This window comes from Ischnura elegans, chromosome 1 (genome assembly GCF_921293095.1).
Source record: "Ischnura elegans chromosome 1, ioIscEleg1.1, whole genome shotgun sequence".
Lineage (NCBI taxonomy): Eukaryota > Metazoa > Arthropoda > Insecta > Odonata > Coenagrionidae > Ischnura > Ischnura elegans.
This window is the reverse complement of record NC_060246.1, coordinates 139067589-139086508: the sequence shown is the minus strand read 5'-3', so window position 1 is coordinate 139086508 and position 18920 is coordinate 139067589. Positions and strand designations below refer to the sequence as shown.

The window sequence follows — 18920 nt, the reverse complement described above, 5'->3', positions numbered from 1 at the left end:
GTCTGTGAAGAATATAATCAACAGATTTAGGCGTTACTTGGTGGAACGATGAGATATTCATGGTTAAATAAAAAACACAGTACTATTCCACAACCTTATATTTTTGTTGACTACAAAAATATAAGGTTGTGGAATAGTACTGTGTTTTTTTTTTTTTTTTATTTAACCATGAAGATCTGTGAAGAGCCTATTTAATTTTGAGTGAATCTCCTGTATGAGCTAAGGAGACTGGGTGAAGGGTTCATTCTCACCAAGCGAGCTCCACACATTGTGTCATGTGCTGTGCTTTCACTATGTTTAGTGCTTCATTTAGTGCCTCTGCAGAGCAGATTCCTAGAGTATGATGGGAAATTAGTAGGAATAGAAGTAATTCCAAATCTCTGCTCTAGCTATAACTGTATTAATGACTGCATCCTCCATGATGTGCGTCCCTTCATGTGAGGCGATAAACAAATACCGCTCGTTTGCTGCTTCTTTGCTAATCCTATCACGAGGCTCCATGCACAAAAAACAGCCCCTGGTGTGGACAGCTACAGTAATAACGTCGAGTAGGATTTACATGGTGCAATGGTTAGCACTAAGCTACACACAATATGGTTTGCAAAGCACGTTCAGTTAAACTCACCCTAAGTCTTTGTTTGAGGTCAGTTATGAATCATATGCCTGATGAACTTTTTTTTCTGTAAATTAGATTGATATTGGTATCTCAGGCTCGTAAAATTGGTGAAATATTCAATTGATACTTTTTTTAATTTTGACCTGGTTATCTCAGCAATTCAGCAGTGACCAAACGTCTTTAGTGGCTACCTTGGATAAAGTGAGGGTCATGCGGCATTCATTTGGGATTTAGAGAAAAGGCAAAATTAATACTACTTGAATTTTTATTTAAACTTGGTGTAAGGAAAGCAGTCAATGGACAGTTCATACCATGACTTATATATTGAATACTATCCAGCATTAACTACGGAACGTTGGAAATTTTAGGTCTTCATTTGTTACAATTTTTTTTGTAGTGAGTTCAGAAGCTTGAATTGAGAAATCTCACTTTCAGATTCATATCCCTCATTTATATTTGTGATTCTCTCAGATAAATACCGTATTTGTAGTCTATTTTCATGAGTTTTTCTTGGCCATCAGTGTATTATCACCATCTTTTAAAAATCTATTGCATCTATCGCCCTCCTTAGTTGAGAAACCTGACAGTTTCCTTACATATTGGAAAAGTAGTTTGCATCTTGTATCATTTGCACCCATTTGTTTTTGCTCGTCAAGTTGTCTTTGTTGACAGTTATTAATATACTATCCTCTTTCCGTTTATATGTGATTTTTGAGATGTAGAGTCTGTTACGTGAAAATGATGATTAAGGCGATAGCTATGTAGCCGTTAAAGTGCTTTTTTTGTGGAAAGCTGCTGTTTCTGTCTTGTCTGATGTCATTAACTTGAATGTAGTGTAGTGTTGAGTAAATATTATTTTCCAAGCTCTATTTCTGGTTAATAATGAATTAACAGTTTACAATAAAATTGCAATAATAGTCAAGTTTTGTGACATGGTACTTTCTTCTCATTATCTGGATAAAAATATTCCAAGCATTGTTTTATTGCATTCATGTATTTTTTCTTAGGCAGTATCTTGCTAAATCTATTGCCTAATTGTACTAATTATCAGAAAAGACACTAAAACATCTCATCTAAATGGTGCTATCTACTTGTTTGACTAACTAGTTTCTTTTCATTGTATGTGTGCATGTGTGTCAAAAAAATTGTAAGAAAAACATTGAGCAAAGGCATTTACTAGGTGATGGTATTGAGACTGTTTAATCCAGCTTGTCCAGTGGTTTTTTAAATTAAGGTGAGTGGATAGGAAGTTTCTCCAGACCTAATATCATGAAATGTTGAGATTTTGTCATTTGCTTTGATTTTATTTCTAGTATTACGTTGTCATTTATTTGCTTCCTTTTTTTCCATTTTTGTTTTGTTGGCGGTGATGCACGGAAACTAGGTTGTATTTGCGCCAGCAAGGCATGCTGCCCAGTCCTTACTATCACCTGAATCTGGCTTCACCCTCTCCCACCCCATCACATCACTCCCGACATCACCGACTCCATCCTCATGCTTCACATATTCCTGCCCATCTGCTGCAATCCTCAACCCCACATCCCCACCTCCAATACTCCTCATACAATCCAGTGTCACGCCAGGACAGCGAGCTGCAGAGCCTCTCATCTGATGCGCATACAGATGACACCATGTCACTTACTGACAGCTCAGTGTAAGTTTCTGCTTCAACTCTCTGTGCATATATATTTTTTTTTTTTCATTTTATTTGAATTGCTTCCATTTTATATTTTGTAATCAGACTAAAAATTTTCAGGACCACTGGTAATCTTCTCATATTATGGTATGGTCATTTATGTATAATTTTCACTGCATTCTTGTAGAGCAGTTGAAATGTCAGTCATTGTGTGCTTATTTAGTCGTGGCGCTAGTTGAATGTTGACTTATTACCTCCATTATTTTGTTATTATTGGATATAATTCAATGCATCATTATCATATTATATAAAGCTTGATTTTAATTGGTTTGCGTAAAATAGACTAGTGATTTTTTTGTCACAACAGTCAAAAATATTTATTTCTTTCTTTCACCTGTTTGGAAAATTATTTGTGGGCAATTTTATATAAATGATAGTAATATTCACTGTGGATGTTTAATGTTTGGAAACTGGATTAAAAATTGTTCGCTTTTCGGGCAGTTCAAGTAAATTCATCCTGAGCTAGCATCCATGGATTGACTTATCCTATTTTCGTGTTAGAAATTTTGGTAGATTTACTATACTGTAGGCATGCTGAATTAGTCTCAGTTTTTGTTTAAATAATTTTTTTTAATTTATTGTGTCATCCATGGCCTACTGGGCTCTTGTATACCAGAAATTATAGATTAAAATTCCTGTTGATTTATATCACCCTACTTTTTGGCTATTTCATCAGCAAGTTCATATAAATAATTCAGTGAAGACTTTAAATCAATCACATCCAAGACTTAGGGAGACATGCACCCCTTATTCTCCTTACCTTCATAAATCTATGGCACTTCAGCTTTGGATATAGGGATAAATACAGCTTTTAATTTTAAAAAGTCACTATCATCAAATGAGGGACCAGGGTATATCTGAATATGAATAAATCGGAACCTGTGGGCTGCTGGCTGTAAAGGTGTTTGTATTAATATAAAAGTGCCATTTCAATTCATACTCCCAAAGCTGTCTTAAATATTTGTTATTTACATAGACACAATTATGTTACCAACTGTGCATCCTTCACAATTAGAAATGTAGTGTTGTAATTTCTTGATCGTTTCCAGAATTGGGGTATTAAGGAAATGAGCTTTTTGAAGTTACACAAATTTTTACTTGTCATCAGAAAATTCATTGGAGCACCACTTATCTGTGGTGGACAAGCGACGTGAGAAATTTAACTGCCTTTCATCTTTCTAAAAGCATTTTAATACTCTGGCTGTCTACCAAAAAATACTTGTGTAACAGTCAGTCTTATTTGAAAGATAACTAATTGATTTCTGCCCTAGGCTCGACTAATTTCAGTACCCTATTTATTTGGGAAACAAATGAGTAAAACAACTCTAGATAGTTTAGATACCATAGCTCTTGTTGTGGATAAATTATATGTGAAAAAGGTAAAATATAATCCTATATCTGTGTGTAGGTGTTTTTCTGAAGATGTGATAAATATGAAGAGGAGGGAACTTGTCAATTTATTTTTTTTAATACTTTTAAAATAAAAAAATGTTTATTATTATTATTTCACCAAGATAAATTATTTAAGTTAGACCTTAGTAACCTAGGCACTGCAATTTAAGAACACTACTGTACAAATTATCACAAATACAGTAGAATCCTGATATAAGGTTTTTCAGCGGGGACAAAATTTAAAACACTAAATGCGGAAAAACACTTAATTAGGACCTGCCATTTTTTTCAGTTTTTAGGGTCTGTAATGATTGGAATGGCTTTTTATGAATAAAAAATATTATTTTAAGTAACTAAAAGGTGCTGCATGCAGCAACAAATTCATTGATTAAATGTTCTTTGCCCAATTAAGGTTGGATAATACTTTTCAGGAATCAACTAAAAAAATGGGTAGTAAAAATAAGTAATGAGAGGATGACAATTGTTTTAATGAAATATTTTAAGATAATTATAATATTCATCAACTTAAAAGCATTCCCACACGGAATATTATTATGGAAATTTGTGATTCCATTTAACGCATTTTTCAGTTGCCTCGAAGAAAATTTAAATTTTTTTCTGTAAAAGTGCCATGTAGGTGACTATAGCATTTCTAATATTATAAAAAAAGGTGTAAGTAGGTACTCGAAAAACGTCATTGCATCAATAAAGATGAGTGAAATGAAGGGACAGCAGAAGATCGCTAATCCCGAATTCTAAACTACCGAATATCTAGGAAAAGGGAGGTTTTCTGGAATTTTGCCAATTTAACGTTTTCTGTTGCCTCGGTGAAACGAGCGATTTATGAGCCTCCTGTGCGCACATTTTGGATTTCGAGGTCATCCAAAAAAGGAAATCTTTTTTCTAGTATACTTACAAATCGATGGTGATTCAACTCGATGATAACACCAGATTCGCTGTCGTATATCCGCGGCCTCATGCAGGTCGAATGGAGCCGGGAGAAGTTACTTACGCGGTGCGCTGATCACCTTTACTCCGACTCACCATGTTTCTCGGCAGCTTTTAATAAAATTTGGTTGGACCTTGAATAATGATTAGCTAAACTCTGTTAAGTGAAAAGGTTTCATCTTCAATAGAACTGGATTTCATCTGAAAAATTGTCAGTGCCTCTGGAGTTTGGCAATTTCGTCCGAGTTATGATGTCGCAGTCAACCACCAAGGGATTCCTGCTAGATTTCATATTTTTCCGCGCCCATCTATTTTACCGAGATTATGCGGTGATTTTTTTGCAGCATGAGCGATTTATTTAGAGTCATGGACCGTGATAGTTCGTCAAAACTCTGATTGTCATTCTCTTTTGACATAAAATATCACGAGATCTTTGAATCGACAGTGACAGCGATGTCAACCAGCCGCATGTCGGTATATGGGCTCCGGGATATCTAAATCACGATGTAAAATAATGTTGTTCCGTTAGGAAAGAATGCTTTCACTCACGATCATGACAGGGAAACACTTCCTCGGTTCTTTCGCTGTTCCTCCGTGGAAACTGACCTTGGAATGGATCATAGAAAGAATCTTCTAGTGAACTGCGCAAATGATATTGGGCCACTTTTGAAAAGAGAAAGTAGCAGACTGGAAAAATATTGGGCTAACAATGAACTACCCGTAGAGAGTAAAGTTGAAAGGGGCATAAGCTGTCAATTGAAAACATTACGAGGAAACCATCATTGTAGCGGCCCTCGGAGTATAACTCGTGTCATCCGTCGTCACGTATCGTCGAAGTTCACTTAGTGAAGGATAAGGTAGTTAAGAGGTTATCAAGGTATGACTTAGCTCCATTAGATCGGATCTGATACAAAAAGTGTCTGGTGTTTTGATCAGAAGGGGAGCGAAGTATTACGAGAGGACAAATCACCCAGCTTGCGAGTTGAAGGTCCCAGCGCTGCATTTTCGGAAAAAAGCAGTTGAAGAAGCGTTCCCCGGTAGATTCTATTGACTCTTGGTAAACTTTCATGAGACTCTTGCTGTTGATGAGCAGAAATTCGAAGATTTGGATAATCATTTGCATGAGCCGTCATGAAAAAACGTTAAATCGGGCAAAAAAGTCTTGTGCAGGAAAAATTTTTACGACCACAAAACGCAGAAAAACGCAAAATGCGGAAACACAAAATACCGATAATTTTTACATTGCCCTAATAGGGAATGAATCGGGACCCCAAAAAATAAACGCTAAATGCGGAAAAACGTTAAATGCGAAGACCTTAAATCCGGATCCGACTGTATATGATGGTATATTAAAGTACGTGTTAATACAAAAATTATACAAATTAAAATCATGGGGGTTAAATGAAACAGTAGTAAACTGGATACCTGACTTTCTGAGGGATACTAAGCTAACAGTAGTTCTTGGCGGAATTAGCTCTGATGATGTTAAAGTGACATCTGGAGAACCAAAAGGAAGCGTAACCAGCCCCCTTTTGTTCAATATATTCATAAATGACCATTGCTCTGGAACTAGCAGTGAAATTTGTTTATTTGCTGATAATGCTGTCATCTATCTCAAAATTAGTGACCACTCTGACATTGTAATTTCATAATTGCATTTAAGCAATACAGTAAAATTCGGTTATAACGCGGGTCTAGGGGGACATAGTTTACACCCGCGTTATCGGACAACCGCGTTATAACGGGAAATACGTGGGAAGCAATAAAAAAACCCTTAAAGGTAATTTTTATAGCCAATTTATTTGCGTAATACATTATTAAAATATTTATTTTATGATTTAGACGCTCTACTTTAACGGGAGTTACTAAAATACTCGGATATTTTCTTTTGCCGCGATAGTTGATGGCTTTTCTTTGTCACGTAATTTTTTATGCTTTGCAAGTGCAACAGATGAATACTATCGCAATCACTTTGTCCCTCCAACCAATTCATCAATTCACTAATATTATGTAATAAATGGCCAATTTTTGGCATCTCGACCTCACATTCGTCTTCTTCATTCTCGCTCTCATCTTCCGATGATGCAGCTGTTTTTGCGCGGCTCTGGACTGCAGCCACAATTTCTTCGTCACTCTTATAAGCAGATACAGGAGTTTCCTCGTCTTCGCGAACCCAGGCCTCGAGATCACTCACAAATAGTTTATTAGAAAGAACATCTGAAGCTTCACGTGCGTCCTCTTCCGTGAAACCCAAAAACTCGTCTTCGTCTTCCATGCTATCGCCCGCTGTATACTCGCACTTTGACCAGCAATTTAGGATTGTAGCTGAAGTTATTTTCTTCCATACCAATCCAATATTATAAGCCATATTCTTCAGGGTGACTGTTTTCAGATATTCTTGTACCTGCAGTTCTGAATTTATGACACTAGTGAGCAATTCCCGCCGATAATGGGCTTTAAATGCTCTAATTATCCCTTGATCCATGGGCTGAATAAGAGCTGTCGTATTTTTTGGTAAAAACGAAGCCACTATTTTGCCATCCCTCGATATTAAGAGCTCAGAAGACGGATGGGCCGGACAGTTATCTAACAGAAGTAGAGCCTTCTCTTCTAACTTTTTTGATCTTAAGTGGCTCTTAACCGATGGAACAAAATCTTCATTGAACCAAGATAAAAAAATGTCTCGAGTCATCCAGGCATTCTGACTGTTTTTGTAATTTATGGGTAGTGCTGTCATATTAACGTGCTTGAAGCACCGAGGACTTCGATTTTTACCAATACACAAAGGTTTTAATTTGTGACTTCCTGATTTGTTCGCGCACAGTAATAAAGTCACTCTTTCTTTGCTCATTTTTATTCCGGATTTATTTGCCGACTTCTTAATATCAAGTGATTTTGTTGGAAGCAATCTGTAGTAGAGAGCGGTTTCATCGCAGTTATACAATTGCTCTTCAGTGTACTCACCCTCATCAATCATCTTGCGTAAAGTCCCACAGAATTCTCTAGCTGTTTCACTGTCACTGGAACGAGATTCTCCTTGCATGTTAACTTGCGCTACCCCGTGGCGAATTTTCCACCTCGATAGCCAGCCAGCAGAAGCAACAAAATCATGAGCACCACCTATTTGTTTATTTAATTTAATTGCCTGTGCTTGTAAAAGTGGACCAGATAATGGAACACCTTCACTGCGCTTCTGAACAAACCAAGTGAACAAACATTCATCCACATCACCAGCAGCACTCAATCTGGCCTTTTTTCTATCAAGTCCTATTTCGTCATCCACTTGATCAACGAATGATCGTAATTTAACTTCTTCTTTCATCCAACCACGAATAGTTCCTTCAGGAACACCAAACTCCCTGAATAAACTTGATTTTGAATCACCGCGTTTCACTCTGTCGATTATGCCCAACTTTTCTTTTATTGTGTAAGTTTTCCTTTTGGCAGACATCGTTTTAACCCTAAAATCAATGAAAATTTTCGTAAAAAAGTAATTTTCATATTCATATTAAGACAAAGGTAAAACAGCCCCTTCATTATTAAATGCTCGAAGCCTGTGAGCATTGAGTACCTACCTTGGTTTGAGCGCCGCGGTGCGAACGTACGAATGAGAATTATCTCAATCTCCCAGAATCTCGAAAATTATTACAGCCGTGCAACACACTTTTCAGCTCGAGTTCGCAAGACACAATGACCGATCAGGCATTACCGAGTTTTTTTTATGGCTACGAAACAATGTATGGAATACGTCGCCAACCGCGTTAATACAGTCGCTTGAAGTTGCGACGCGTCGGTAGTCACGCCGAGATAAAATTCGCCACAAAGTTACCTACCTCAAAAAAAAGGTCAATGTAATCATCTCGGGGGACATGGTGAGACCCGCGGTATATCCGAAACCGCGGTAAAGTGAGGCGCGTAATAACCGGAATTTACTGTATTCATGGGTGGAGCCAAGAGTGGGGACTCGAAAAATCCGAGCAAATGCACATTTGTTGATTTCTTGTAGAGGTCATTCAACTATCCCCATGTGTCAGCGTCCATCTTCCAGGTATATGTCAAGTCATTTGACTTTTTGTGCAAACAGTTTCGTCCCGTCTTGGAGACATCCTCAGGTCAAGTTGATTGTCGTTGCATTCAGGCCAGTGCACATAAACTGGTGGCCGTGTGATGTTGCGTGGTTCTGTTATGCAATTGACCCAACCTCTTCATTTAAATGGAGAGTAGCAGAAACCCTAATGAATCACATCACGGGGAAAGGAAAAGTGAAAATAAATTCAATATATATGTCATTTCTAATAATTGATTGATGGCTTGGTAGTACATTGTTTTTTCAAGATCCCTGAATTCATATTTGTGTATATTACTACTGATTGAGAGTGATCTTAAAGGAATATTATAAGTTCTTTGGCCTAGAAAGGTTTGTATTAATGAATTTTAAGGGGAAGAATTCACCATGTTACTTTCAATTTTAGAGGAAAACCTATTAATTTTGTTCATCAGCTGTCTTCAGTTTACTTAAAACTTGTTTGTCTTACTGTCCTTGTAACAATATCGGAAGGGAAGAAAATTAACTGAATAATCAAGTAAACCATTCTCAAGTGACCCCTCATCTTCCCAAATCCCATAACTTTATTTCCTAAAATATTAATTCTCCTCCTCTAGCTTAGGTTGAAGAAAAACTCATCTTCAAAAAAATCATTGTCTCTCAAAATTGTTTTTATAATATGAAATGGTATGTTAAACCTTGAACAAAATATTATAAGGTGCTTTTAGAATACTAGTGCACCTTATTTTTACCTTCTTGTTGAATGTAAGTACAGAAGACATCATTAAACTTATTTCTTAGTTATTTTTTCTTCATTATAATTTTAACAGATAAGATTTACAAGTTTTGAGATATTTGTGAACTTTACGTATTCATGGACGTATTAAATTTTCTTGTCTCTACACGTGAAAAAAAGCTATCTCTGCAAATATTTAATATTAAATATTATGATGTTATTTTGTTTTTCAGGACAGTTTTAGATTTTTTTAATATTAAGCAATTGGGTGCTACCTTAGGCTCTTGTGACTAGGAGTTATTTGATCTAACTAACATTACAGAAATCATTTGTGCTTGGGTGTGAATTTGAATGCAATTTCATTGATTAACTATCTACTTATATAATTGAGCAAGTTATTGGCAGTAGATTTTTTTCCAAATATGTAATATTTTTATTAATATTTGAACTTTAAATTGAGTGAAAATTGTCAAAAATATAAAAGCAGTTTAATCCCTGGATAGTTGCGTATGGGTCATTCCACCTTTAATTCCACACTCTCTTGTCCCTTAGGTTCTCTGATTTCGATAGAAATTTCTGTACAGGTCGTATATCCTCCTCCACACTAATAAAAATATTTTTATTAGTTATGTACATTATGATAAAAAAATAACCTGAAACATTTTTGTGAAAAAAATTGTTTTATATTGTGGCATCCCACCCCTGGCTCGCCCGGATACCAAAATAGAACCGGGGGGGAGATGTCGCTCAAAAACAAAAGAAAATATATAAATCCGCGTGGATCCCTCCCGCATGGGACCTACGGGACAAAACTATGCCACTCTCTTCGTGCAATTCACATAAATTAAAAATATTCCCCTTCTTTGGAAATAATTGCGGGTGGGGGGTTCCCGATTCAACCTGATGGGTGAAGTTCGGGCACTTATGCACTCTTCCACAACGCATTCACGGAAAGAAAAACGAACTGGACGAAAGGAAGGGCGAGGGATATTTTTCCTTAAGATAACCCATGAAGGAATTAAAACAAAACACTTACTCAACACTTTCAGCTAAACAAAATATAATTCAAACAAATAAGGTTGCATATGACAAAAACAAAAGAAACCCTCTTATACACTAATGAAGTATGAATTGGTGAGAGCAATTTATGAAACATCAATGATAAAAAAAAACAACAATATAACTTGATTTTCAAGATGAAAATCGGAATAGCAAATGATAACAACAAAATAAAGTTCGGTTGTGAACACGTAAATAATGATACACTTACAATTATTTCTTGACTGGGGAGGTAAATGAAAGTCCATCCCAACGAATGTTAATTTTGGTGCGAATGTTAATTTTACTTTGTTGATTAATTTCACTTTCACTGAGTAACGGGTGCATTCCGTGACTGTCTGTCTTAACACTTGGCAGGAGACAAGAGGGGGCTTTGGGGGGGTGATAGTTGCGATCTTACTTTATCGTTGTCTGAGGTTAGACCAGGTTGGATCCAACAAACTCTCGTTCCATTTACTGCACTCCTTTCTCCTGAATATTTATCCTGAATAATTGACAGGTTTAAAGAATGTATGCATACTGGAAAATGCAGCACTGTCTTGACAAATAGCTCTTATTACGTATGATCTTAGGTTTTCCCAGCATATCAGTTGCAGAAAAGTTTCTCGGGTTTTCCACCGGCTGATGTCGTCCATGTCTCCCGACGTTTCGATTCGCGACTTGCTGATCATCCTCAGGGGATCTTCTGAGGATGATCAGCAAGTCGCGGATCGAAACGTCGGGAGACATGGACGACATCAGCCGGTGGAAAACCCGAGAAACTTTTCTGCAACTCTTATTACTTTTTCATCCTCCATATCTACGGTGATTTCCACAGTATACTTCGTTCTGGTGTCACCTTAGCCCCAACAGTGCAAACGGTCAAATTTATTAACAGTTGAACCTATCCAACTGCTCAATCACCATATGTCTCTCTTCCAGACTTTAGGAATGCTAAGTAAATCGGCATCAAATATGATCCGTTGTATTTCTCCTAAACGTTAACTTCACATATTCCAATATTGCCCTAAGTACACATATAAAGCAATGTGTAAATTACAGAAGTTAAATGAGATACAAACCAAGCTTTAGAGTGCTAGCGGATGAGGTTGTTAATTTATGTTAGACTAAGTACACATATAAAGCAATGTGTAAATTACAGAAGTTAAATGAGATACAAACCAAGCTTTAGAGTGCTAGCGGATGAGGTTGTTAATTTATGTTAGACTAGCTGACCCGGCGAACTTCGTACCGCCTAACATTCAATGAACTTACAGTTTAGTTGCACCATTTATAAATAAAGAGCGGCAGTATGGTTTTAATCATATTTGATTTATTATTAATTAAATGAGAAAATATTGATGAAATAAAAATTATACACATTCAGTTGTTGGCTAATTGTGTTATTAACCGTAAAAAAATGTTTTTAGGTCTAAGTCCGTAGCGTACACTTGGCTCGTTCACGGGGCAGGTTAACGCAACGCTAGACCGACGCTTGACTGATGCTCAAAATATTGTAAGAAAAGCCCCTATGAAGCAGCATTCGTATCATAAGACTGGCGCGCCAGTTATAGTATCTCTGTTTGGAAAAAATGCACTACGTAAACGCACCACGGTGTGCCCTACACATTCGGGTTTAATGTCTTGCATCAAGCGCCCTCTGATAAACAACAGTTTTTGTTTTTTTATGAGGCGCAAAATAAAGCGAATTAAATAAAATTAGCGAAGCGAAGCAGGGAGGCAGCGAAGGGGGTTTTTGGGGGTTAAACTCCCCCCCCTCCGAGAGCTCAGAGAATCTTTTTATAAAACATTTGGTTATTAATATTAGGGGGACGGATGAGTCACAAAATATTTAACTGTTCACACAGCCGCAAAACCTACCATTTTGAACCTTTTATCCTAAAAAATGTCTGGGGTGGGCCCCCACACCTCTCGCTTACCTTGGCGTGTTTTCTATACCCTACAGACCCGCCAGTATTAGCTGCGCCTATCCTTAATTCCTAGCTGCACCCTTGGAGCGAAGGAAGAAATACAGCGGATGGTTTACCGACTCGTAAAAATACCACATATTGTTTGCCATGAGAAAATCATGGGTTTTCACTGACACATGAGAACAAACATCACATAAACTGAAAGACTGACCATGCGATTTGTTAATCGTTATCACGAATGCAACACGAATTGGAAATTGAATACGTTTAAGCTCAAAAGGGCATATAAGTTGGGATTATGGAATCTTCGGATTGAGAACTTCCTCATCTTTGAATTTTCCTTTGAGTATAGTGGCGTGAATCACTTTCATTATCAGTTTTTTTTAAATAACCAAACACGTTCCGTTGGAAAGTTTTGGTTGGTTTAGGTTTCGAAAGATCATGAACACAGAGCCTACCTTTAGCTGTAAATCGTGCCGTGGTAAGCCAGGACTTTAAATATTCAGATATATTCAGGTGCGTCCAAGGACTTTAAATATTCAGATATATAGTTGGTGACTTCATCTTCGTTTATTACAAAGTTAAAAGATTTTATTCATGCAGAGTACACGGACATTACTGATAATCAACAATTGCTTGGAGATTTATTCACACACACAGTAGTTATGTGTTTGTTGACAACTCAATTCGAGCTGAGCTTACCTCTAATTCAATTATTTTAATACTATTTTAATATTACTTTAATATTTATAACATGTTAGAACATTTAAATTTTTAAAAATATTTTTATAAAAGATCAGTCAATACATTAGTAAAAACGAAAAAAATCTTATTTTTTTGACCGTCATAACAATCAACTTCTAAAAACATATCTCTAAGATAAAGTTGAATTTTTTTTGTGAACTTTTCCTATTTTTTAATGCCGTATATGTTATCCGGGGCTGAGACGAATCCAAAGAGCCTAATGTCACTAAAATCGGTTCAGCCGTTCTCGAGTTATAAGTGTTCTAACTAACACGATTTTCGACTTTCTTTTATATATATAGATTTCAATTTTGCGGCTACTCAACTCCACGCCGAGAAATCTTCATTACTGGAGAAGAAATAAGCGACCATGAATTGAGGACTATATTTCTTTCTGTGGGGGTATTGAAATCTTGCAGATGTAGTAATAGTTTAGGGGGCGTATTATTTTATCATCAATTGTGGTTGATTAATGTGAGTAAAATAAGAATATAATGGAAAAATAATACATGTTCAGAATATATCTCGACAAGGGTTTCTAGTAGGGATGAATTGATTCTTTTTTTCGGTTCTCGGCACCTGTCTAGTTCTCCCCCATCGGTTCTTGGTTCTTGATTTTCGGCTCCAAGAATGAACTCTGAATTAATGGCAAATTTAAATGATTAACGACAAGGATTGAATGAAAATAATTTCACTAAAGATGTAAATTAGCAGGAAACCTCTTTTAAAAAACTTAAGATCGTGTCCACAATTTTATTTTCTAAGCAAAAAAGTTTAAATAACATGTTGTTAAAGAATGCATGATCGTCTTTGCATGGATTGCATTACATCAGTCAGGTTCTTTCTCCAGGTTTTGATTTTTTAAATTCAACATTTTTACCCTATGTGGGTCTAATCTGTTCTTTTTTTGCCGGAAATATTGCCTGCAGTACTAAACTGGCGTTCACTGAAAACAGTAGTGGTCGATGTTGATTTTGAAGGGTTGTACGAATTATGCTTGGAGCACAGTTTACATACTGCATAGCATCAGTATTAATAGGGAAACTCCCCCAACATCTGAGGACATCATCTGTTAATTTGTTGTAACTTGTGAGTCAGTTCAAAATATGTTCTGCATTCTGAAATGTAGCTTAAATTGTTACTTTAATTGATAACTTTGCATGGTTCTCTGTCACAGTTCAAATAGCCTTAACAATAAACTGCTCAACACGCCAGTACAGCAACACCTTGGATAAACTCAGGGGCCGTGAGCTAATGCAAAAATGTAATGCAGTGTTGCAGTTTGCAGGATACCATACTTTTCGATGCTTTACATAGGTTAATCAACTTACAAACAACTTTTCGGAACGTATATTGCTTGTATGCCGAAGAATCACTGTATATGTACATGATTCAATCGTAAGACCACTTTCAGAGGAAACTATTTTCCGTCGGCCTCCGTTCTCGGCACACACGGAGTTGCAGAGAAATCTCATCGTCTCTCGTCTCATCTGAAAGCTGCGTGAATTTCCCATGAACGATGGCTGGCGAAAATAAATTTGGTCTGAAAGTAGTCTCAATGTAACATTGTCTGTATTTCATGCCTTAGATGGGCTTTTCGCACATCAACGGGTAAAACGGGTAAACATGTTTGTGTTATGTTATGTTATGTTTAGACTGTGCATATGGTAAGTTGAAAGAACAGTACCGTGGACGTCGGCAGGCGAAAAGTCAGCTCGTTTGAAAGTGCTCGTTTAACATGGATGCAGATGTTCTGCGCTACGTAAGCGGGGCATAGAGAGTTGCCACCGTTGTTCACATAGGGGCGGATGAAATCTGTCCGCATCCTGTGCAATGTCAGCTGTGTGTAGCTTGCCAAGGTAGAAGAACGACATACTGCCAAGTGCAATTCAAGTAATTGCTGTATACCAGGTTAGAAAACGGAAGAAAAATGCCCGTTAAAGGAGGTTTTGGGTGCACCCTATTGTGGTACGAAGAACATTAAAAGGCACTTTAGTGACCATATTTACTGAGCCACGCGCTGATGAACTAATTTTTTCAATTATTTTCTTGGTGTCAAATTCACTATCCATGGTGAAATGATGCACTTGCACTGTTATATCCTGGCTCACTCTATTTCTACTGACAAATCTGATTGGTCCACATTAGTCATCGGCTCTCATGTGTAAGCGCAAACCTGTCTCTCTGGCCCGTATGCGCGCTGATGATATGCAGGGCGGAGGGGCCACACGGATGGCTCCTCCCCATGAAGACGGTAGGCACTCATGTGTATGCTTCCATTAACGTCAATGGAACCTTATCCATGTGCTTAGTACAGACCGTCTGCATCCATGTGAAATGGGCCTTAAGTGGGCGCAGCTACGGAAATGTTACAATGTTGGCAAGAGCGACAAACTGACAAACCCTTAAATGCATGTGTTAGCGAGCAACTCTCAAAAGAAAAAAAATACGTGGACGCTATGCAATCGAAAGTTAATACATGCATTTTTTTCATTATTTGGCTTTGAGTATGCTGCTGGCCATTTCGGTTTTGGGTGCCAAATTCAAATCCACGCCACCGTTCTGAGCCAGTTCCAAAATACTGACTTTATGCGATCAGATTTTGATACCTGTTCCTCAGGCCAAGAACTGGCAGTACTGAGAACCAAGTGCCAGAACCAACCAATCTTTAGTTTCCAGTAATGTATTTGTCAATGCTTCAATCAAACTTTGCATGTTGGATTTATATTATTAATTTGATTTAATTTCCACTCAAAGCCATCTAGAACTTCATTGGATTTAGGGAAGTTATTCTACTTTCTTAAAAGGAATGACCCAAAAAAATTTCTTATCTGATAAATATGTAATCATATTGCTAGTTACCATAGCTTCCAATAATAGGGTAGTTTCCTTCATCAAAGAAAACGAAAGGCATTGATTGCGATTCATTGCCCATCATTAGACAAATTAGTATTCATAATTAGACAAATTATTTGGTTTTAGAAATCCCAGTTTAGATGAGAGCTCACAGTTTGCCACAGAGCTCAGGGATACATCTCTTAATAATCACTTATTAAAATTTAATATGATCGGAAAGTTTCCTTCATTTAATAGGGTATTAATAATCCTTATTTAAGCTAAGGGCTACCTGCTAGTAGCCTACATCGTAGTGGGGTAGTGGTGCTCATAGCCTCACACCAAGCTGGCCTCACTCGGCAGCAGCGGGAACCAGAATGATGTCACATTGGCTTTTCCTAGCATTCATACTTAGCCATCACCTTTTCGCGCTCTTGGAAATTTTCACTTTTCATTTAATCGCAAAAAATAGATATCCTCATTTAAAAATCTAAAAGCATGAAATGCGTACTCCAGGAGTAATAACACAGGCCTGCAAAAAAATACTTTTTGAAAGTTGTTTGAAATTTGATAACTGATTTTTATGTACTTTTCAGCGCTGAATTTAAAAATCTAATCCATTTTTGTCTATCACGTCAGGTTTTCTCACAAATTAGGAAGTATGTTTGGGTATAGTAACAAAATATGGCAATTTTTCACATTTTTTCCAAAGCTATAAAATTCTATTTTATTTATAAATAATGTTATAAACTACACTTCAATTTTTCTTTAACCTCATAAGTCCTTATAAAAGTTCTTTTGCTCCCTGTCGAAACTTCTTTTACCTCTTGTCAGGTTGAGGATTAGTTGAGGATCATCTCTTTTTATCATCCAGCAGTAGTCCGCTTTCATGGTGACTTTGAATCTTCCTTGATATCTTCTATCCATTTCTTTGACATCTCGATGAATCTTACGCCCTGCTCTCCATGTACATCACCAAGGTTTGCAGGGAAGTAGCCAAGATGTGAGTAGAGAAAATGAACTTTAATGCTCATGTTCCAGCTCAGCTTCTTAAAGTTGTCGAGCATGTCTGCAATGATTGTCTTGTAGCTTGAATCTCTCTTGTTTCCTAGGAAATCTGTAACAACTAATTTAAAAGATGTCCCTGCTGCCTTTTCTTTTTTTTCCACTTTGTTCACAAAGTTGGTATCTGTCTTAAGTTTTCTAATATATATTTTCTAATATCAATATTGTCAAACCATACCTGTAACCTTTTTCTCAAGGAAGGGCCAAGCTTTTTGTATTTGGCATTGCTTTTTGTCTCTACTGTCCCACTCACAGAGAAAGCAAGGGAACTTTGTATGGTCACTTTGTTGACCAAGCAGCATTGAAATCACTTTTAAATCACCATATAGTGCCCATTTGTGGTTTGAGTAGCAGAGTTTGCTTAAAACCAGTTCAAGGTTTTCGTAACATTCTTTTAAGTGAACCAAGTGTCCAACTGGTATAGAAGCATACATATTACCATAGTGTAGAAGTACTGCTTAAAGGCTTTTTTCGAAGAATCAATATAAAGTCTCCACTCATCAGAAGCATATTCTATTTTGAAACGTGTCATAAGTCCGGTTCTCTAACTAAGTCGTTCAGTTCAAATTGTGAGAATGAAATGGGATCGGTTGTGCTAGGATCTTAGCAATCAATGTCTTCTTCACTGTAACCTAGCTCAGCCAATAGCTCGTCACCATCATGCATATCATCCAAAAAATCTAGTGGAGAGGGTATTGATACCTCAGGTCCATGAGGAACAGGGCGAATGGCTGATTGAATGTTAGGATAAGAAATACCCTTTTTGTTTTTCAAATTGAAACTTAGTACCGTGCGAGAACTAAAATAGCAGTCCTCGCTATGGTTTTTGGGCTCCCTACAAACCATTGGTATTCCAAAACGTAAGGACCGCTTTTTACGTTGAAATCACTGTCCCAGTTCTTCAACACTCACTGCACAAAATTTGTGTGGGGCCCAAGGGTTATTTTGATCACCTAACTTTATACCAAAGTAGGCGAAGTTTACTTTTTCAGCAAGGGAGCCAGGAAGTACATGGGGCAGGGGGGCGGCAAGGACAAGTGCTGACATGAAAATACTGCTGGTTTCTCCTAATAACTCTTTATTTTACGTATATCTAGTATGAAAACTGCTAAATAAAAGTTAGTGGCAATCCTAAAAACCGAAATTCAAACTCACGAGAGTGCTGAAATATTTATAAAAATATCAAAAACCGCTAAAACCAGAAATGCAGTTTGTGAATTAACTGTGCGTGATGGAATTTTTTCCTTATTTTTCCCGAAATCAGCGTTGAAAACACTATAAAAATCACTTATTAAATTTGAAACTATTTTTATATCGCAGACCTGTGTAATCTTTCAATTTAGGCAATTAAATAATAATAGGAAACCACCGTATTTTATAAATTTTGTGAATATAATCTTACCCTAAGCAGCATTTGATGCTCCTGTATTACGTATCGAAATCCTCATTCATGAGTTCCCAAAGGGTATGCAAGGATGCGTTCAGTTTTCATAAGATAAATTTTTTTCGTTCCTTTCATTTAAAAATGATAAGAGGATATCAGATATTGATGGACTTTATTACATACTTGACATCTTTCTTTCTTCTTCTCGAATCTTGAATTTCTTCATTTGCCTCTGGGTTGTGAGAATTTTTAGTATAGGTTACAATTTCTTCAGAAACCTTTTCCTTTCTAATATTAGGTTTTGATTATATAGGTTTCAGTTGCAAAGCGTCTTAAACTTCACAAAATTATTGTACATCAGGATTGATTGAAGTATGATATATTTTTAAGGTGAAAAAGAAACAGAAAAATTCAAAGTTCCATTCTTCTACTATAAAACAACATTTTTCATGCATCTACCAACTCGGACGTAATCATGTTTAGTTTTTCA

At 36.8% G+C, this 18920-nt stretch overlaps 1 protein-coding gene across 3 annotated transcripts in view; it reads left to right on the top strand.

Annotated features, from left to right (window-relative positions):
- Positions 1–18920, top strand: part of LOC124170938 (axin) — a 62482-nt gene that overhangs the window by 21128 nt on the left and 22434 nt on the right. For 2 of the 3 annotated variants that reach the window (XM_046550012.1, XM_046550021.1), the window contains exon 6: positions 2001–2270. The exons of the other annotated variant lie outside the window; for it this stretch is intronic. In XM_046550012.1, the coding sequence (XP_046405968.1) occupies positions 2001–2270 (270 nt within the window). The remainder of the gene's footprint in view (positions 1–2000; positions 2271–18920) is intronic. 3 annotated transcript variants of the gene reach the window in all.